This window comes from Nannobrachium achirus (assembly GCF_963921795.1).
Source record: "Nannobrachium achirus genome assembly, chromosome: 4".
Taxonomy (NCBI): domain Eukaryota; kingdom Metazoa; phylum Chordata; class Actinopteri; order Myctophiformes; family Myctophidae; genus Nannobrachium; species Nannobrachium achirus.
In genome coordinates, this window is record NC_137813.1 from 24,041,835 (window position 1) to 24,064,467 (window position 22,633).

At 43.2% G+C, this 22,633-nt stretch overlaps 1 protein-coding gene across 1 annotated transcript in view; it reads right to left on the reverse strand.

The window, feature by feature from the left end:
* The window catches only part of fbf1 (Fas binding factor 1), a gene marked incomplete at its 5' end in the record, with an annotated part of 34,836 nt that extends 13,743 nt beyond the window's left edge, over positions 1 to 21,093 (reverse strand). The window contains 7 exons of the mRNA XM_080723164.1: positions 11 to 128; positions 244 to 294; positions 690 to 753; positions 8,824 to 8,875; positions 11,317 to 11,501; positions 12,320 to 12,376; positions 21,014 to 21,093. Of these exons, the coding sequence (XP_080579290.1) occupies positions 11 to 128; positions 244 to 294; positions 690 to 753; positions 8,824 to 8,875; positions 11,317 to 11,501; positions 12,320 to 12,376; positions 21,014 to 21,093 (607 nt within the window). The remainder of the gene's footprint in view (positions 1 to 10; positions 129 to 243; positions 295 to 689; positions 754 to 8,823; positions 8,876 to 11,316; positions 11,502 to 12,319; positions 12,377 to 21,013) is intronic.
* Positions 21,094 to 22,633: the final 1,540 nt, after the last annotated feature.

The following is a 22,633-nucleotide window of genomic DNA, read 5'->3' on the forward strand; positions in this document are numbered from 1 at the left end:
TTTAACTTACCGTCCAATTTGGGCAGATCAACTTTAGGTCCACTGTTACCCAAGGACTTTGTCTTTGCAGGGGCTGAACTGGGATTTTTCTTTGGACCAAACAAATCAGCATCCATCTCATCCAGGTCCTGCAAAAAGACAAACCGCAACACTTCAATGGTTGTTGGTGAACATGTTGTGTAGGCACTAAGAGCACTAAGGCAATTAAAAGTCACCAAATGTTCAGTTTTGTTTCATGATTACCTTCAGGTTCTTCAGTATGTCGTTTGGATCTGCCTCAGAGACATCAGAGTCCTGGCATGAAAATATGAAAATGTGCGAATGTCGAATGAAGTAGAAAAATTATATTATGCATAACATGTACAGCAGATGTCTTATTGAAGTCCTGTTTTTCATTGAATTGGACATGAACAGCAAAAAAGCAGTGCAACAGCTAACTTTCAAACTAATCAATATAATTGATAATGTATTTAGTTTTTTTTACAAAGCAAAACATTTAAAAAAATGCATAATTAATTATCATATTGATGCATTAAGAGCTTGTAGATTTGCCCACAACACTTTTGTAGCACAAAGTATATTCGATTATTCAATTATTATTATTATCACCACATAATCAATAGTTGCATCCCTAAGATACAGCTCTTAAGTCCACTCTTTCTTTTGCAGAAAGAACATTGCAGTGTTACCTCAAAATCGCCAGCATCCCTTGCTGCTTCCTCAGCTAATTCACTGAAAAAGTTGTCAGATGACCTAGAGAACAGATGAAGTAAGTCAGACTGGGACAGTATTTAGCAATTGGTTGCACGCTATGGTGGTACTTAATTTTCTTTCTTTTACTTACTGGTTTATTGGTCCTCTACGGTTTGGATTATCCCTCGATTCTGATGAATGAATGAAAGAAATCGGCTTATAGTAATCTATGACTACACTGACAAACAAGATATATTTCTTTAAGCCATAGTCATTAAGACGATAACTGAAATGGTAGAATTGTGTTTACTTACCCATAATCAGGTCATCAAATAAAATGTCATCTTCTGAACCTAGGGGAGAAGGGGGGGGGGACACATGGTCTTATGTTCTGCGCTGTGGTCACATTATCTTCCTGTGAAACCACTATGGCTTCTTTCCATTGGGGTCCTTATTATTCAATTCATCGAAACATTTAATAATGACAGACAACTACAACACTATGCATCATATAAACAAGTGGTAATGAAGGTTATAAGATTCAATTGACTCACTTTTGAAGGGCTTGCTGTTCTGCTTGGAAGCCTGCAAATGTGAAGAGGAAAATAATATTGAGGATATTATCTACCAACATGCAACCATCAGTTAAAGCGAATAAACTACAGCAAACAGATAAAACGAACAGGTTTTAACTGAATTATCCTTTAGTATAATAATAATAATAATAATAACGCCAATTAAACTGATCATGATAAAAAAAAATGCCTATCAATTTAATAAAGTATGACTTGACTTGCCATGCTGAATCTCTGCTGCAAGCATTCAAATCAGATTAAGCGTCACCCGTCCCCTAGGTAACCGCACTCCTCATGCGGCCATAGGGCGTCCAGATTCCTTATGACACTTTAGTTTCCTAGTAGATTGGGGGCGACCAGTGTCATCTGTTGTCGTTTTATTTAATGAGCTAAATGGGGTTTAACTCAGAATACATGAACCGGCTTTAAAATAATGCTAGCTTAGCTAACCGTGGCTAATATGGCTATTATACATGTGAATCACATTAAACGTCACACCGGCGACACCGCACAGTCGTTACGTCCCAACCAGGCGTGACTCCCGTCACCTGTCTTCGTCTGTGATAAGTTTTAAGCGCAAGCGGTAAGTTTCCAGTTAATGTTTACCACCTAGTTAACGATACACAAGGGTTTATTTTTAAATTAGCGTGATTTGGCGCAGCTCTCACGTCGACGCCGACCTTGGTGTTTACGTTTACTTCCTGTTCCTTGTTTTCCATTTCCAGTTGCATTCTGGGTCACGTAGTTCTAGAAATCTGGGAAGACCGGGATAAAGCAAAGAAGGACCTTGTATTGAATGGATAAAGTAACAGACTTGAGAGAGTTGAAACCCCGGGCTATGCTTGAAGGTTGAGACAAGCTATTCATTTATTTTCTTTAACCCTGCTCGTTATTTTAATTTTTCTAAAACAATGCTGAGACTTGAGTTGAGTTCTTGGTCATTTCAACCCTACCCTCCCTGCCCCTTCCTTGTATATACTGTACATACTGATGGTTTAGACTTAAGGTTCGTACACACAGAGGGCGAATTGGCGAAAAGCGAATTAAGCTCTGTCCACACCGGCGAATTAGCGAAAGCGACGTAATAAGCGAACCAAAAAGGCGAAGAATTCGCCATTCGCCCTTTTCCATACACACCAAAAAGCGACGCGAATATGCGTATAATATTCGCTTAATTCGCCTAAAAACGAGGGGGCGATATCTGCCTGCATAGCCACAGGAGAAAGCAGAAGAAAGGAGAGAGAGGAGAACGGAGACAGGGAAACAAATAAAACAATGGAAACTACATCCTCAAGTGATGATGAGACCTGGCCGTGGCTGTTAGCCTATTAAATAAGAAAAAGAACAGAAGAGACAAGTGACAACACGCGTTCTCCGTTCCCCCTCCCCTCAGCTCCGGCCGGGAGCAGAGTAGACAGGGTCGGTCAGTGTTTTATCATAGCCGGGTCGGAATGGCCGCATCACCCTCGGAATACGGGGCTGTCAATCATGTGTATTACCCGAGAGGACCCTAGAGGACCCGTACTGTATGTGTACTTTCTACTTTTTATGCAAACTGTAAAGCAATCAATCAATGTGTGTGTGCGCGCTGAACTACTGGAGTTCCGTGTGTGCTGTGTTTAGGCTGGCCTGACCTAGGATCATGGTCTGTTAGCCGTGAGGCAGCGAGATGAATGGCTGTGTAACAGTGAGATGATAATGCTGGTCTAGGATCAGTTTAACAGCAGGGGGAAAATATCAATTGGTGCGTGCGTAATGCATGCGTGATGGTAGCCTGCTGCCAGGATGATGAGAAAGCACCCGCTACCGCGTACAAGTTAAACCATGACTTTCCTCTCTGTAGTTAGAAAATAGCCTAAAAGTATTCCTTTTAATCTCTGGCTTTTGTTTCGATCTTAATATTATAGATTCCTTGGTAGCCTTCTTCTGCCTGTCAATCAGTTAACAGCGCACGCTGCACGGCTGCAGTGAGTTACATGAAAGAGGGTTTTAATAATGATTAAATGATCGGGTCTCTCGGAAATAAAAGGATTTCGGGACAACATGTCACGGGTTTCGGTCTGTAAAAAAAGAAAGTCAGTGTAAAGTAACTAAAAGTAGCCTACATTTACTTGAGTAGCCTGTACTTGTAGAGGAGTCCAATTTCCAGTAGCCTACATTCCTTCTACTCCACTACACGTCGGATCCTTTTGTATTTAATACCCAGCGATTTATTTTAAAACATTAGTCTTTTTGCAGTTATAAATTAGCCTAAAACATACCATATGCTTTTACCAGTAATACATTCGAGTAGTTTTTACAAGCTGCTTGTAACAAGCTGCCACACAGAGAGAGACACGGAAAAGGAGAAAAACACCGTTCCCCTCGGCCTCAATGTAACGTGAAGGTCCCTCCACCATTCTCTCTCTCTCTCTCTTGAAATAGGGTAGAGTGAGCTTACTTTGATACAGAGAGAGAGAGGAATTCGCCTTTGAACGTTCGCTAAATTCGACACAAGGGCGAATAAAAAACAGACGCCTTTTCGCTTTTTCGAAATTCGCGTTTGGTGTGGATGCTTCCATTGACTTTATAAGGTTTTTAAAAAAAGGCGAATTATACGCTAATTCGCTATTCGCCAATTCGCCCTCTGTGTGTACGAACCTTTAGCGTATTATTCGCCTTTTGTTCACAACCTTATAAAGTCAATGGAAGCATCCACACCAAACGCGAATTTCGAAAAAGCGAAAAGGCGTCTGTTTTTTATTCGCCCTTGTGTCGAATTAAGCGAACGTTCAAAGGCGAATTCCTCTCTCTCTCTGTATCAAAGTAAGCTCACTCTACCCTATTTCAAGAGAGAGAGAGAGAATGGTGGAGGGACCTTCACGTTACATTGAGGCCGAGGGGAACAGTGTCTTTCTCCTTTTCCGTGTCTCGTCTGCGTGGCTGCTTGGGAAAAGTAGCCTACTCGAATGTCTTACTGGTAAAAACATGGTTTATGTGTTTGTTATTGTAGGCTACTTTATATCTGCAAAAAGACTAATGTTTAAAAATAAATCGCTGGGTATTAAATAGCCTACAATAGGATCCGAAATGAGTCGATTAGAAGGAAAGTACTGGAAATTCGACTCAAGTACAAATACCTACAAGTACAAGCTACTCAAGTAAATGTAGGCTACTTTTAGTTACTTTACACTGACTTTCTTTTTTTACAGGCCGAAATCCTTTTATTTCCGAGAGACCCGACCATTTAATCATTATTAAAACCCTCTTTCATGTAACGCACTGCAGCCGTGCAGCGTGCGCTGTTAACTGATTGACAGGCAGAAGAAGGCTACCAAGGAATCTATAATATTAAGATCGAAACAAAAGCCAGAGATTAAAAGGAATACTTTTAGGCTATTTTCTAACTACAGAGAGTAAAGTCATGGTTTAACTTGCTTTCTCATCATCCTGGCAGCAGGCTACGCATCACGCATGCATTACACACGCACCAATATCTTTTCCCCCTGCTGTTAAACTGATCCTAGACCAGTATTATCATCTCACTGTTACACAGCCATTCATCTCGCTGCCTCACGGCTAACAGACCTGATCCTAGGTCAGGCCAGCCTAAACACAGCACACACGTTAAACAGAACTCCACAGTTCGTTCCTTATAGCGCACGCCAGCGCGCGCACACACACATTGATTGATTGCTTTACAGTTTGCATAAAAAGCAGAAAGTACACACACAGTACGGGTCCTCTTGGGTCCTCTCGGGTAATACACATAATGATTGACATGATAAAACACTGACCGACCCTGTCTACTCTGCCCCCGGTCGGAGCTGAGGGGAGGGGGAACGGAGAACGCGTGTTGTCACTTGTCTCTTCTGTTCTTTTTCTTATTTAATAGGGTAACAACCACGGCCAGGTCTCATCATCACTTGAGGATATAGTTTCCATTGTTTTATTTGTTTCCCTGTCTCTGTTCTCCTCTCTCCTCTCCTCTCCTCTCCTCTCCTCTCCTCTCTCTCCTCTCTCTCCTTTCTTCTCCTTTCTCCTGTGGCTATGCAGGCAGATATCGCCCCTCGTTTTTAGACGAATTAAGCGAATATTATACGCATATTCGCGTCGCTTTTTGGTGTGTATGGAAAAGGGCGAATGGCGAATTCTTCGCCTTTTTGGTTCGCTTATTCACGTCGCTTTCGCTAATTCGCCGGTGTGGACAGAGCTTTACTGTTACCTGCCCCTTCCTTGTATATATTGTATATACTGTACTTACTGATTGTATAGACCTACTGTTTTCTTTTTTCTTTACATATCTACTGCATAGTACTGTGTTCTATTTGTCTGTCATTCAATGTTATATGAGATACTTTAATGGTTTCCTGTTGAAATAAGCTTAGTCTTTTCATGGATCTCCTTTTAGTAGACCTTGTACCAGTGAACTGTACCGTCATGAATCTGTACATTTTCCTATGCAAACTTCTAATAAAGCCTTCAATCAATCAATCAAAAGTTTTCAAACACGCCACGAGGTGGCGTCTCAGCTCTCAGGCTGGAGTTTGCTTTATTCCCTAATGAATGGAGTTTATCCTGGGGTCTAGGTAGGATAAACTTGGACCTAGAGTCAGACCTAGACCTCACAGCTCTGCCTCTCCATTCAACTTCTTCCACCTCTTGGCTCTATAAAATATGCTTCTGTAATATACTTCAAAATCAGTTTAACCACTTTACTTCATTCTTCAGCTATTTAGAAATAGCCGATCTACAAGCTCACAACTCACCGCAACAATGTGGTGTGTTGTGAGCCTGTAGATCTGCTATCAAAATAAAAACTTAAATAAATATGGGATACGCTTTGAAAACGCTAAGATTGTGCTTTATAGGCTACTTTAAAGCACAATTAATTGTACTCTATAAAGTTTATAGAGTAGGCCTACAATTAATTGATTGTGTCACACACAGGCACAATAAAGAGCAAGAGAGACTAGGAGGAGGCTACTTTAAAGGGACAATATAAGCTGTTATTCATTGATGGCAAACAAATTGATACATTTGATTTATTCAAAGCACTTTACAATGTGCATTACATTCACACGCACGCACGCGCACGCACGCACGCACGCGCACACACACACACACACACACACACACACACACACACACACACACACACACACACACACACACACACACACACACACACTTAGTTTGAACCTTCCCATTCCTGAATAGCCACTCTGCTCAGCCCACTTTACGTTTTGTCCTATAACTCTTGACCTGTGGGCGTACAACCGATATTTGGGCCATTCAGAACTTTCTTAAAAGCACACATTTTGATACTTAATATTCTAATTGGCTATGACTGGCTATTTGGCAAAGTTTGCAGATTTTAGATTTTTTGAGGGACTGAGTTCCAGGAAAATGGCCTCATTCCTTTGGGCTGGCCCTTGTACTTATATGACATTCTGCGCAGGACACAAGAAACATTAGAAGAGTCTTCACCCAAAAAGTAAAGATAATTCTTGCGGCGGTCTGGTCTGCTGGAAAGACACACAAAGGGAACATTCATTTAATGTTGGCAAAGCAGTAAACAATATTTTCTAATCATCTGGCATCTGCTTATATGGCATTGAATGAAGGCAGTGAGAGAGCTCACCAGATGTGTAACTTCAGAGATGAGGAGGGTTCACTCAGGTCTCACTTCATGGCATGCCCGTGAGAAAGGGAGAAATGTGAAGGTATACAATGTGACACGCACAGACATCAATTATGTAAGGAAATGATTGGCAATCAGTGAATAAATCACCCTGATTCAGATAAAGTAAACCAACCTGCGTCTTATAAAAACAAATCCATAGAGATCCTAGCTATGTGACTTGCATTGTTTATCCTCCTCTTCATGACCACTCAACAGGCTTTGCAGACATTTCAGAGCAATGCTGTGAGTGTGAGGGCTAGAGAGGCTTCTGAACGGAACAGAACGACTTAGAATTGATTTGAGATAGTAGTCAATTAAACAATGTCTAATTTTCCAGTGGCATTTGTTCACTTTTTGACATTTGAGACCATGGAATAAAAACATTTCTTAAACAAGTAGGCCTATTGTAAGAACATGTAATATTGTGAAACAGTGGAGATGTAATTGGGGTACCCTACAGTTTTTGCCATTTTAAAACATGATGGCCTTTTAAGCAAATAAAGTAAATGATGTGTAAACTCAATGTGCTTCACAAAAATGCAAAATATATACAAATATTGAATCCCTTTTAAAATACATATATACCAGTAAGACTCCCTAATCGGGAGATAAGCGACCGTAGGTCGCTTATCTCCACAAATAGGGCAAAAATGTGTTTTTCCAAAATGTTCCTGATCCATGTTGATGACATGAGTGTAGACATACTGTGTAGTGATTTTCGTGATTTTAGGGCAAAATCTGTAGGAGCAGTGTTCAAAAATGTGTTTTTAAAAATCGGCCTGAAGGTGGCGCTATATGGGACAGATTCATGTAGATGGGATGAGTGTAGACATACTGTGTAGCGATTTGTGTGATTTTAGGGCAAAATCTGTAGGAGCAGTGTCCAAAAATGTGTTTTAAAAATCGGCCTGAAGGTGGCGCTAGAAGAGGGCCATGTGAGAAATGAGGGGTGGGGTCTCCGCGTTGCCTTGGCGGACGAATACGTACCGGCCCCGGCTCTCCCGGATGCTCCTAGCCCGAGTTACGGCATTTTATGTGAGCTGCAGTGGAGGGGGTCCTCCACTGGGGGCGCCACCACTTTGGCATCCGTTCTGGAGCACCAGGAGTGGGTGGTCCCCAGGAATTCCCCGTGAGCAGCCCCGTTGGGGTGGTCATTTGCTCATTTTTGCACATGTGGTCATTTTTTACACCTGGGGGTCCCCCAGGGACCTGGGGGTCCCTGGAGCTCCGGGGTCCTTGGAGGTTGTAGTTTGGCAGGTAAGGAGTGTGTGTGCAAAAGTTGACATGGATGGGGGCAACGGTTGTGGAGATATGAGCAGGGCAAAAGTGTGACGTGTGACGTATGACTCACGGACGGACATTTTTTTACACCTGGGGGTCCCCCAGGGACCTGGGGGTCCCTGGAGCTCCGGGGGTCCTTGGAGGTTGTAGTTTGGCAGGTAAGGAGTGTGTGTGCAAAATTTGGCATGGATGGGGGCAACGGTTGTGGAGATATGAGCAGGGCAAAAGTGTGACGTGTGACGTGTGACTGACTCACTGACGGACAGCCAGTGGAGGTTTTGGTAGTAAATGCGACCTACGGTCGCAATTTTAAATGTAGTAATCCCTCCATGCATACATAATACAACATTTATGACCACCAACTCAAACATACACCCACAAGAAGATATATCAACCAATAACAACCAATTTCTAGTTTTCTACTGGTAAGGTTCTGCTGTAAGGTCATCTTTCAGCTTTAGCACAATCTGGTGTAGCTAACCTTATATCATCTGAGGACATATTTTCTAGATACACTCTGTTGAAAGAACCATACTCTAAATAGCACCCTTATGTTGACAGTAAAGCCGCTGTTGGCAACTTTTGAGAAACAAGCAAAAACCAGATTACTCTGGGTCTGCAGGCGACGCAGAGACGGGACTGATGCGGATGAACTTGAGTACTACATCACTAAATAACACACAAGTAACACATTTATTCACCGCCTGATCTTAATACGATTACATTTTGTGCAATGCTGTGCAGTCTCACTTTCAACCCTACAGATATTTTTAGCAGATCCATTTTGAAATGTGTCCTTTACTTTTATGTTGTAATATTGTGAGCCTATGACTGAATGGTGATCTGGTTTTATTTAAGGCTTTGACCATTACATGGTGGTCATTTTTCTCTTGATGGGTTTCCCACACCCCTGAATTTGAGGTAAGATCAAAGCGGTCAATATGGTCTATTTTGTACAGTATATAGACTCTATAACATGAATGGACACAGAACACTCTCATCCTTTTATTTATTTATTCAGGCATGGAAGGTGAAAGGAGCAAGGACTTGGGAGCAAGACTTTTTTTGTACACAAAAATGGTGTCACTACTACACTTCTAAAGGTACAGTAAAAGTTGATGCTGGACAGAAAAGAAGCCAGCAGCACCTGCCAGGTTTTGTGTTGAATCTGGGAAGAAGATAGTCTCTCAAGTCTTTCAATGTTAGGCAGAAGCATTTGAAAATTGTGGGAGCCAATTAAGACGCCTCTCTCTCACTGTCTCTCTCTGTCTCTCTCACTTTCTTTCTCTCTCTCTCTACAAAGGAGGCTACTTTAAAGGGCCAACATTAAGCTGTTAACTCATCAGACATTTTGACTGCTTTCTGACTGTTATTTATTGAGGACAAACACAATGGCTAACAATGCAAGCCAATTAATTAACTGCACATGAACAATTAATCGTTAATCACTTTCAACCTGTCGTCCCTATTTTCAGCATGTCAATACAGGCAAATATTTTCGATGTTTTCATGAATAAGGAAAATAGTCCATCTACAAGCTTGAAACGTGATGTGATGCAATACACTGTAAGCATGTAGTTTTGCTATTGTTTGTGTATATATATATATATATAGGTCTTAAGACGCAATTGCATGACAACCGATATTACTTTCTCTTAATCTTTTGTGCATTCCGGTAAAGGACAAAATGCTAAATAACCTATCAGGAGCCTTGGCACACATCACATAATATCTTAATTTCCCCATTGTAAACTCAAAACATAATAGACAGTCATACACATTCAATCATTGCATGTACAGTACATACAGCAGTTTGCCGTTAGTCCCTACTCCCTACATATGGGACAAGCAAGACTGGGAATAAAAAAGACAAGAAAAGCCACTACATTATGTGCGATAAAAGAAACAATCAAGCATACCCAATACGATTTGAAGCTTTTCTTTTTTTGAAAACATCCATCAGATATGAATCATTACACAGCCTTGAAAAATAAACTACAGATTATAATGAACCAAAATGATTGATTGTTAGGCACAAATCAAATGTCTTTAAACCTTGATATACAGTATATTAAGCCCTTAAGGGATTTCTAAGATTAACAACTACATACTGTATAAAAGTAATGCCTTTTACATTAAGCAGTGCTGGAAAGTGTTTCAGGGGTCCATCTTTGTATCTAATATGCCATGCTCTTTTGCTGTGACTACGACTGGACAAATAAGGAAAGCTGTGATTAAAAGGGGGCCTTATTCCTTTGGACTGGCTCCCTACTCTGTACATAGGGCATTAGTTCTCAAAGTCTTCCCCAGAGTCTGTGGTTGGAACCAAGGATGCTTGCAGGGGACTGGTCTGCTGGAATGACACACAAAGAGAAAACAATCATGAGGTAAGAGGGATTCATTTAAAGTTGGCAAAGCAATAAACCACATTTTCTTAATCATCTGGCATCTGTTGCATTTCTCAATTCTCTTGAAAGAATTTCCTGTAATTCTAACCTCATTCCCAAAGCAGTAAGTGTAATCCCCAAAATAGTTAAATCGTAAAAATAAAAATAGTAAAATGATAACCACATGCGTTAAAATACACTAAGCCTGGCAATCGCTACAGCAATGTCACAAAATTTATAACACCTACTGATCATTGTGTAAACACTCAAATACAGTCAAGTTCTATTTGACTCATTGGGCCTCCATTCTGAACTCCCTGCCTTTGTGTGCCCTTCTCTCCTTCCCCACCACTATGCACTCGGACATCTCTTGCACAACCCTGATTGACACGTGCCCAGAAGGAGCAAGTGCCTTTTCCGGCAGCGGCATCAGCCGCGGGGTAACGGTTTTCCATTCTGATATATCCCCATTGCGTCACACCAGGTTAGCATTCACCAGCGTCGGCAGGTTAGCATTTCACCAGGTTAGCATTCACAAGCGTCGGCAGGTTAGCATTTCACCAGGTTAGCATTCACCAGTGTCGACAGGTTAGCATTTCACCAGATTAGCATTCACCAGCGTTAGTTTTAACTGAGGTTAGGGTTAGGGTTGTTTAAGGTTAGGTTTAGGTGGTCAGAATGGCAGTATGTCGGACTCGGAGTGCTGATATGTAACCCAGCCGCGGAACTGCTGAAGCAGGCACCGCCGCACGGCCCGGCATTTGGACCGGCAGTCGCACTGCACCACCGGCAATAGGACCGGCGGCCGCCGCATGGACCGGCAGCCGCTGCATGGACCGGCAGTCGCGGCAGTAGGACCGGCAGCGTCGGTAACTGCCGTAGCAGCCACCACCGCACAGACTGGCAGTGGAAAGTTTACCACGACGTTGGTAACTGCCGAGGCAGGCACCGCCGCACGTACCGGCAGTCGCGCTGCACCGCTGGCAATAGGACCGGCGGCCGCCGCACGGACTGGCAGTTGGACCGGCAGTCGCGCTACGTAGCCGACAGTAGGACCGGCATTGCTGGTAACTGCCTCTGCAGCCACCACTGCACGGAACGGCAGTGGAAAGTTTACCACAACGTAGGCGTGCGGCGTCCCATTAGCCTACTCCAATGGTGGTTAGGGTTAAGGTTAGGTTTAGGCATAGTTTTATTGAGGTTAGGGTTAGGGTTAGGTTAAGGTATCAGGCTTAGGCATAGTTTTACTGAGGTTAGGGTTAGAGTTAAGGTTAGGCTTATTGTTAAGTTTAGGGTTAGGTACCAATCTGGCAGTTGCCGCGACAGCGCCACGGCTTCTCCTGCTGCCAGAGAATGCACTCGCTCTCACATCTTGCTCCTTTTTATGTAGAAACTATGTACTGGAACCCTGACAGCAAGTGTTCTCCTTTTCTTCAACTGTGTTCCAACACGTTGGCCTTATCTTTTGCACAAACACAATGCTCAATGTACATAGTATTTAGCATGCAATGATTTGCACAATGAACAACGGTGTCAATGGGAATGGGAAATGTACATTGTTTTGACTGTAAATGTCAAAAAAGATGGAAAAAAAGAATTGCATCTACACCATGACAACTGCATTTAGTGATTAGCATTCTGAGTGAACACAGTAAAGAACTGACATAGTGTGGAAAAACTGTAATATGGCATTAAATGAAGCCAGTGAAACAGCTTACCAGATGCGCATCCTCAGAAGGAGGATGATGAGAGCTCCCTCAGGTCTCACTTTGTGCCTGTGAGAAAGGAACAAGCAAGTAATTTACAAGCTCGTTGCTACACGGACCCTTTGACGGTAAGCCTGTCACGTCACTTCCTGTTTTGCGTCTTGCAATCGGAGCTGCTGCGGAGCTGCTCTGTTGCTAAACGCTAAACGCCTATCTTGTTGTGCTGTTGTGACCTAGGCACACATTATCACTGCTAACTACTAAACTAAACTATCCCTGTACCCTGTGGCGACCTATCGCTATCTGGGCTCGACTACCTAGCTTGACGTTCTGCTGTTCAGAGGTCCATACTGTCGGCTAGGCAACTTAGCCTAGCTTTTAGCCTTAGCCTAGCAGCTAACCTGTCTGCCGGGCGATGGCTTTTCACCCCTACCCCCCCGGCCCCCGGTTCCAGTATCGCTCGGGGCATCGCTCCTGCTCTGTATGTCTCATGTACAGTTACAACCCCGACTCCTTTGTTGACTCGGATGTTTGTGACCGGTGCACTGTGCTTGCAGCGCTGGAAGCGAGGCTCTTTGAGTTGGAAGCTAGCATAGCTAGCGGTGCTTTTAGCCCGCAATATGCTAACGGGCGGCCGGGAACGGGGGGTCACTTTCGGTCACCGACGGCGGCCGGCCGTGGCTCCCATAAACAACCCATGAACGGCTGGGTGGATGTTACTGGTGGAAAGCGTAAACGAAAACAAAAGCACGCGGGACACCAACCACCTCACGTTTCAAACAGATTTTCCCCACTCACTGATACACCCATTGAGCATGTCAGTGAGAACATATCTCCACCTCCGATCAATGACAAAGCCTCTAAGCAGGCTAAACCTGTCATTAAGAATACAACTCTGGTTATTGGTAGTTCTATAATGAGAAACGTGAAACTAGTGACACCAGGGACCATAGTTAAATGCATCCCCGGGGCCAGAGCGGGCGACATTGAATCAAACCTAAAAATAATTGCTAAAGGTAAAACATTTAAACGCTATGATAAGATTATAATCCACTGCGGTGGAAATGACACACGACGCAAAAGATCGGAGATCACTAAGATAAATGTTGAGTCAGTGTGCACATATGCAAAGACAATGTCGGACTCCGTAATTTTCTCTGGTCCCCTGCCAGATATGACTAATGATGAAATGTACAGTCGTATGGCTTCATTCAACCGCTGGTTGTCAGGTTGGTGCCCAGATAATAACGTGGGCTTTATTGATCAGTGGCAAACCTTCCAGGGGAAATCTGGTCTGATGGGGAGAGACGGCATACATCCAACTTGGGATGGTGCGCAGACTATCTCCAAAAACATGGATGACTTTATCAAGAATCTATGACCAACCAGAGTTGGGACCAGAAAGCAGAGTTGCAGTCTTACACACTTCTCTGTGCTTCCACCAGAGCAGCCACCTACCCAAATTAAAACAATTATAACTGTTCGACCAGTTAGGCGTAATATACCAGCTGGACAAGGATCTGTGCAAACAAACCTAGTACAGATCAAAACCAACGCAGTAATGCCAGTAAATATAAATATTAAGTGTGGGCTCCTGAACATTAGATCTTTAAGCAAAAAAGGTGTAACAGTAAATGAAATAATATCGGACAATCACCTTGATGTTTGCTGTCTTACAGAGACATGGCTGAGTGGGCTCGACTATGTCAGTCTCAATACAGCCACCCCGCCAAGTCACACTAATACACATATTCCTCGTGACACAGGACGGACAGGAGGTGGAGTTGCAGCCATCTTCAGCTCCAGTTTGGCTATTAGTCCAGGAGCCAAACCTACTTACAAGTCATTTGAAAGCCTAGTTCTTAATCTTTCACATCCAAGCTGGAAATCATCACAGCCACTATTATTTGTCACAGTGTACCGCCCACCTGGCGCCTACACTCTATTTCTATCTGAATTCTCAGAATTCCTGTCAAGTCTGGTCCTCGCCTCTAATAAGATTATTGTAAATGGGGATCTGAACGTACACATTGATGTAGAAACTGATAGCCTTGGTAAGGCATTCAGTTCATTAATCGACTCTATCGGTTTCTCCCAGTGTGTAGATAAACCTACACACATTGCCAACCATACCCTTGACCTTGTTTTGGTGTATGGCATTGAAATCGAACATCTCATGGTCTTCCCACATGATAAGGAACTCTCCGATCACTATTTGATCACTTTTGAGTTCACACTATTGGACTACCCACCATTGGACACACATGTCCTTGGTAGAAGTCTATCCGATAAAGCTATAAATAAATTCAAGGAAAAATTGCCATTAGCCATTAGTCCAATATGCTCCAACCAAGTTGAAGATATGTATACTTATAGTCCCTCTCAGACTGATCACCTTGTTGACAGTGTCACAAGCTCGCTTCTTACGACACTTGATTCTGTTGCTCCTCTTAAAAAGAAGGTAATAAAGCAACAGAGGTTAGCCCCTTGGTATAACAATGAAACCAGAAGCCTTAAGCGAGCATCGCGCAAACTGGAAAAAATATGGCGTTCAGCCAAACGGGACGAATCCTGTATAGCATGGCAGAATAGCCTTAAGCTATATAGAAGGGCCCTTTGCAATGCCCGAACTGCCTACTATTCATCCCTAATAGAGGAAAATAAAAACAATCCCAAGTTCCTTTTTGACACCATAGCCGGGCTGACAAAAGGCCGTGACTCTGTGAAACAGCGTATTCCGCTAACTCTCAGTAGTAATGACTTCATGGGATTTTTTAATGATAAAATCAAGAAAATCAGAGATCAAATCGATGATCTACTGCTTTTGTCTCCTACTGGTCCACATGTGGCCTCGGGAGTGGCTTTGCAGCCTAGTGTGTACTTGGACAGTCTCTCCCAAATCGAGCTCTCTGAATTCACCTCGATTATCACTTCCTCCAAGTCAACGACCTGTCTCCTCGATCCAGTCCCCACTAGATTACTTAAGGAGGTCCTGACCCAGATCGGTCCTTCCTTACTCAATATGATAAATATCTCTCTTGTGACAGGCTATGTGCCACAGTCCTTTAAGGTAGCAGTAATCAAACCTCTTCTCAAAAAGCCTACTCTCGATCCATGTCTTTTAGCTAACTATAGACCTATATCGAATCTCCCGTTCCTCTCTAAGGTCCTTGAGAAGGCAGTTGCCAAGCAGTTGTGTGACTTTTTACAACACAACAATTTATTTGAGACTTTCCAGTCAGGTTTCAGAGCACACCATAGCACTGAGACAGCACTTGTGAAAGTAACAAATGATATCCTGATCGCGCTGGATAACGGACTCCTCTCCGTGTTAGTTTTGCTGGATCTTAGTGCCGCTTTTGACACTATCGACCACCATATTCTGTTACAACGACTAGAGCACCTGGTTGGTATTAGGGGTACCGCACTGGGATGGTTCGAGTCCTATCTGTCGGACAGATCTCAGTTTGTAAACGTTAATGATACATCCTCATTACGTGAAAAGGTCAGATACGGAGTCCCACAAGGCTCTGTGCTTGGACCAATACTATTCACCCTATATATGCTTCCTCTGGGTGAAATCATTAGAAAACATTCTATACACTTCCATTGCTATGCAGATGACACTCAATTATATCTGTCAATGAAGCCAGATGAAACGGATCAACTGGCTAATCTGCAAGCATGTCTCAAAGACATAAAGAGTTGGATGACCAGTAACTACCTACTCCTCAACTCTGACAAAACAGAAGTTATCGTCCTGGGCCCTAAGCACCTAAGGGACAAACTGGCAGATAGGAACTTTGCTCTGGATGGCATTACCGTGGCCTCTAAGGCCGCTGTGAAGAATCTGGGGGTTACGTTTGATCAAGATATGTCTTTTCATTCTCACATCAAGCAAACCTCAAAGATTGCCTTCTTCCATCTGCGTAACATTGCTAAAGTGAGGCGCATCCTGTCTCAAAGTGATGCAGAAAAACTAGTCCATGCATTTGTTACCTCTAGGCTGGACTACTGCAACTCAGTACTATCAGGCTGCCCAAGTAAGTCTCTGAACAGCCTACAGCTAGTCCAGAATGCTGCCGCTCGTGTATTGACAGGAGCCAGAAGAAGTGATCATATCACTCCTTCCCTGGCATCTCTACACTGGCTCCCGGTTAAATACAGAATTGAATTTAAAATTCTCCTCCTCACATACAAAGCATATCACGGTCTGGCACCGCAGTACCTCGAAGAGCTCATTGAGCCTCGCAGTACTGCTAGACCGGTGCGTCCACAATATGAAAACATGCTTGTCATTCCCAAAAAAATACCTAAGGCCAGAACAGGAGCCAGAGCTTTTAAGTATCAGGCACCTCAGTTGTGGAACCTCCTCCCAGTCTCTGTCCGTGTGGCAGACACACTTTGTGTTTTTAAGACTAGATTAAAAACGTTTCTCTATGATAAAGCCTATAATTAGGTTCGTTCGTTCGTTCGTTCGTCGCTTGTTCGTTCGCTGCTTCGTTCGTTCGTTCGTTGCTTTGTGTCGATCAATTCGGAGGACTCGCTCCTCCGCGGCTGGGGCGTCGCAGGCTCTCCGGAGCCTTCGTCCCCTTAAATACAGACCGTTGCTTCGTTCGTTCGTTCGTTGCTTCGTTCGTTCGTTCGTTCGTTCGTTGCTTCGCTTGTTCGTTGCTTCGTTCGTTCGCTGCTTCGTTCGTTCGTTCGTTCGTTGCTTCGTTCGTTCGTTCATTCGTTGCTTCGCTCGTGCTTCGTTCGCTTGTTCGTTTGTTGCTTCGCTCGTTGCTTCGTTTGTTCGTTCGTTCGTTGCTGACTAAATTACCTCCCTCAGGCTGTCCGGGTGCATGTTGGGACCAGTGGCCGGGCTGACAAAAGGCCGTGGCTCTGTGAGACAGCGTACAGTCACTCCTAATCCCAACCTACAAAGTCACTGGGTTGGGCTGAATAATGGGTCAGAGGGGAGGGGGAACCCTCCTCCCTCTCTTCCCCCTTTTGGTTGTGTGGGTTTGTGTCACATCATTGCAATTGTAACTAGCACTGTGCCTGCCATTATAAGGCCTGCCACTAATTCGAACTCCGGGGATCATCCCCGGAGTTTCTTTTCTGTCTCCCACTCCACAGTTCCAGTTCCTGGAAACTCGACAACCTAAATACCTAAAACTCGACAACTCAGCTGCTGGGATTGCTACTAAAACCCGACTACTCAGCTGCAGACCAAGAGTGTGACCCCGGACCAGGCCTCCATGAAGCACACCTGTGGACCTGCCTGGATCTCTCTGTGTCTATCTCCTGTTCTCTCTTTGTTCCTTACTGTCCCCCCGACTCGGTCGAGGCAGCACGGCTGTCCACCCCAGAGTCAGGATCTGCCTGACGTTTCCTCCTCCTTAAGAGGGGGTTTTTCGTTACCATTGTAGCAAATTGCTTGCTCAGGGTGGGGGCCTCGGGCCTGTGAGGTATCCACTCGAGTCCTCTCGGGGGGGTACCTCACAGGTACAGGTTCTGCTCGGGTTCTCTCTCTCCTCCCCCCACCCCCCCTACCCTTACCTCCCCCTCCCCTCCCCTTCCCCTCCCCCTACACACGCGTGCGCATGCAGCGCCTGTGTGTGTGTGTGTGCGTTCGTTCGTTCGTTCTTATACATACGCATGCGGGACCTGTGTATGTGTGTGCGTGTGCCCCTTGTTGTCTTTCCCTTGTCTCTCCCTTGTTTCTCCCTCTCTCCTCTCTCTCTCATGGCTCTTTAGCCTTTGTAAAGTGTCTTGAGATAACTTGTTATGATTTGACACTTTAATAAAATTGAATTGAATTGAATTGAATTGAAAGGAAGAAATGGGAGCGTATAAAATCTGACACGCATAGACATCAATCAAGGAAATAATCTGAGAATAAATCACCCTGATTCAGCTATAAATAAACCATTCTGTGTCTGACAAAAATGTATCCAAAACATAGGGGAATATTTAAAAGTACGTACCATTGCATAGATACCACATTATTGCATAATGTGTGGTTATTGCTTCATCTGCATCTTTATGAGTTTGTGAGCAGCGCCAGGAAAACAGACCCAAAAGGAATAATTAACATTTCTATAAAACCTTAGGTGTCACTGCATACATACGCACACCACATAGAGCATAATGTTAGATTGTTTTCATCTTTATGAGTTCATGAGCAGCTCCATCGAACAGTGAGGCAGTGTGGAGGTAATGTATTTATAATAACCTTTCAAAGAGCTGATGGATTGTTGTTCTGCCTCTAAATCATTCAGCGTTTGCAGTGTACTGGTGAGTACTTTAAAAGCTAAATGTGGGGCAGGCAGGCATCTTAACGGCCTTCTCTGACATGCTCCACTGCTCCACTTACACTCCCTGTCAGGAGCACCTCCTGTGCACTCCTGTCTCTCCACCTCTCACTCCCCCCCCCTCCATCTGTCTCTTTCCCTCTCCCTTTCTATCTCTCTCAGGTCAGGTTTAGTCTATGGTGATGCTATGATGATTGCTTCTTTCATTCTGTTTTGTTTCTCATTTTGTTTTTTGTTTACATTATTAGTCCCACCGGAGAAAATTCAGTTAATTATCTGCAGTGCATGGTTTCAGTTAACTTTCATATGGGGGTTTCTATTGTTATGTCTAGTTGTATTTCAGTTGTTCATCTAGAGATCTAGGTTTCAAATTTGGGTTTCTTTTTTTCTTTTCTGGCTACAGTAGTTGTATGGTTCATACAAGGTCTATAACGTGAATGGTGTGTCCTTACCTAGTTCAGGTGTCCACTGTTCCACTCCTCTTGTAGGGAACCTCTCTCTCAACATCCTCCTTTTGCCTGTGACAGAAACTCTAGGTCAATACTTAATAACTAACAACTTCCCTTTCGTGTCTGTTTCTTAAAGTCTCGACTGGGTATTAATAAATATCCATTTGAAGGTTTTTAAGTTGCACCATGGCACTGGAAGGTCCGGGTGGCCTGGCCCCTAGTGCGACCTGTGAGTGTGGCGCAGAGGAACAGACAGCAGACCATGTCATTCTGGAATGCCCCATGTATCGGGCTCCTAATGGGATGCATGGCCTGCTGTCTGTGGATGATGATACAGTGACGTGGTTGCTGGAGGTGTGTCCAGACATATAGCCCGGGTGAACCCCCCCCAGGACGGAGGTGGTAAAAGGATAGCCCCTCGGCCCCGTACCTGGGGGAGCGGAGAGATATTACCTTACCCTAACGACAGAGAGTCCGGGTGGCACAGGGAATAAAGTTCCAACCTGGTCCAGTGCCAGCGGTGCCATAGCATTTGTCCGACATTTCATTGTTCCTACATCCCATTAGTCAGAATCTGGTGAATGTTAATCTGGTAGAAATACTATGCCTAAACCTAAACCTAACCCTATAACCTCAGTAAAACTATGCCTAAACCTAACCTAACCCAAACCATAACCCTAACCTCAGTAAAACTATGCCTAAATCTAACCATAAAACATAACCCTAACCAAAGTAGGACTAATGAGATGTAGGACTTATGGGCAGTCCCCGTGGCATCAGGGAGTCAAATAGAGGGGGATAGAATGTTCTTCCACACAAGTCCCAGTTAAACTCCTCACTGTTAGCTAAAAAGAAACTTGGCAAGTGACACAAGCTACCGGTATATAAACATGGGGAGTATTGGCAACGATTAAATTGGGCAGAACAGCAACAACTAAACCGTTTGCCCAACAAACAGACCATTTTCCAGTTATTTTAGTTCGGGGCGGCATAGCTCAGGGGTAGAGAAACCGGTCATTAGAGCATGAAGGGTTCCCATTTCGAATCCGAGCTCCCCCTGAGTTAATGTCGAAGAGTCCTTGAGCAAGACTCTGAACCACTCGTTACTCCCGGTGAACAGGTTGGTGCCTTGCATGGTTTCATCTGCCATCGGTGTATGAATGTGTGTGAATGGGTGAATGTAATGCACAATCTATGTAAAGCGCCTTGGATAAAAGTGCTATATAAATGCACTATTTACCATTTAGGCGAAAGCTGTTGCCAGGCTTCACATTGACTACTTTGGTATTGTTTGCCATCGCTGTGTCATGGTGGGACATGGGGCAGAGATGATTGCACTTTGAGTCAATTAGCAGCCCTGGACTCAAGAGCTCAGATGTGTCTCCCTCCATTAATGTACTCCAAATCAAGCTGCGATACGCTGTTGTTATGTACCAATCCACTTAATCCACACACTGTTGCTCACGGCAAGCCCAAAAATCAGCCCAAGTGGTGATATCAAATCAATGATGCAGATACATTCATCTCTCATTCTGTCAGACACACTTTATCTGTGTCTGACATCTGATGTCTTAATGTGAACACGCGTGTTCTTGCCTGTGTGTATGTGTCTTAGTCATTTGGGTATGTGGATAAGTGGCTCAAAAATAAGTGGTGTAATCCTTTACTAATGATTAAAAAAAGAAATCATGAGTATAGGATTATACCACTTATTTAGTCATTGGGTATGTGGATATAGTGGTATAATCCTGACCTATACTCATGATGAATATGAAGTTGCAGTGTATAAACTAAAACGATGCCTCTTATATCAAGCTTTGAACCGCATATGTCAGTAGTACAGTTGCAACACTCAAGCCATACAGACGTTGTTTTGATTCTCTTCTTTGGAAGTAAGATTGATTTAAGAAAAAGCAATAGCCCTAATCAGACATTGACGAATCATAATATGTACTCACGGATTGGTTTTGTTGGATTTTTTGAACATCTGACGCAGGAAGAGGGCGAAGGTGGTGAGGACCATCATAGTGGTGCACATGATCCTGTCCCGAGGATTCCAAGGGTCCCTCGCCCTGGGCGTGCTGGTGGATTAGAGCCCAGAGACCACTTTTCCCATTGGATGTATTGAATGGGAGAGACAGGCTGAGGGACGCACCAATCAGACTATTCCTGTCTCTGCTTTGGCCTCTCTCTCTGTTGGGCAGATTAGCTGGAAGGATTAACTCAGATCAAGGGGTTAGATCCCGCTGGCAGGGCCAGGGGCAGAACATATAGTATATGTTTCTATTGAAACCTCTCCAGACTCTTAGCCAACCATGATTTTAGGACAACATGTACCTTTTGTATTGTGTTTTTTAATAAGCTTGGATGTATGTTTATGTATATGTACCGGTATATATATATATATACGGTATATATATATATATATATATATATTTTTTTTTTTTTTTTACTTAATTGCTCTGTATGGTTGATTCTCCTGTAGTGTTGATTCTTCTTTCTTGTTTGTTTTTGTCGCTCGGCTGTAGACAACAGTCATTTTCTTTTTTTCTTACTGTCCTGTAACTGCTGTACCTTCTGAGTGACTTAATTTCCCCCTTGGGATAATAAAGGTATCTATCTATCTATCTATGATGAAAGGCGTTGCTCAAACTTGCAGTAAGTGTTGAACTGGAATCCTGTCAAATACCAGTTTAAATTGACTGTGTGGTTTTCATTATTATGTAATGTTGCTCTTTTGACCTTAACAGGTAAGTAGACGTTACCTTTTCAGTTTACTTTAATTCTGAGAACACTGAATTCGTTTGTGCTTCAAAGTTGGTGTGTCACGATTTCCCTTTCATTCCCTGACATTAGCACAAGTCAATCTTATCATAGTGATACGGAGTCAATGTTAAGGGGATTGAACTGACCAAACACTGAACCCAATAAAATATGTTGTAGGGCTCCTAGATATATCAATCCAACTATTTTCACACACAGCTATGCAATATTACGAGATGGCCTGAGATATGCAGCTATAAATATTGCCCTCCTAAGGTACAGTACATCACATGGTTGATAAGGTTACTTTATTTTCATTATTATGTTACAGATCCTTTTTTTTTTAATACAGTTACACAAAACGTGTAATTAGATACATGGGATAATGTTATTAATAAACACACCCATGTTCAGTTTGCTAACCAGGCGTTCCTGACAAATATTAATTCAGCAGTTAATCATTGCTTTACTTCAGTTAAACCTCCTTGACAGAAAGCTGCTGAAGGGTCCTGGAAAACGTGGTTTCAACCGGCCTGCACCATCCTCAATAAAACAAACAAAAAACATAACCACACTTGTAAACACCTACTGTAACTAGAAATTGAATTGTATGCCTTTTGATCTTAAGTAGTATGTTTATACTGTCTTTGTTTTGTATTTTATTGTTTTGATGTTTGAGGTCTATGGCTGTAAATTAGCTTCTAACTATAATGGCATGTTCACAGATCATGTACAGATGATTAATTCCACTTTCATGTATCATATGAATAAAGTAAAGTAATCTAATTTCTTTATGTTTGGTTCTGATTTTTACC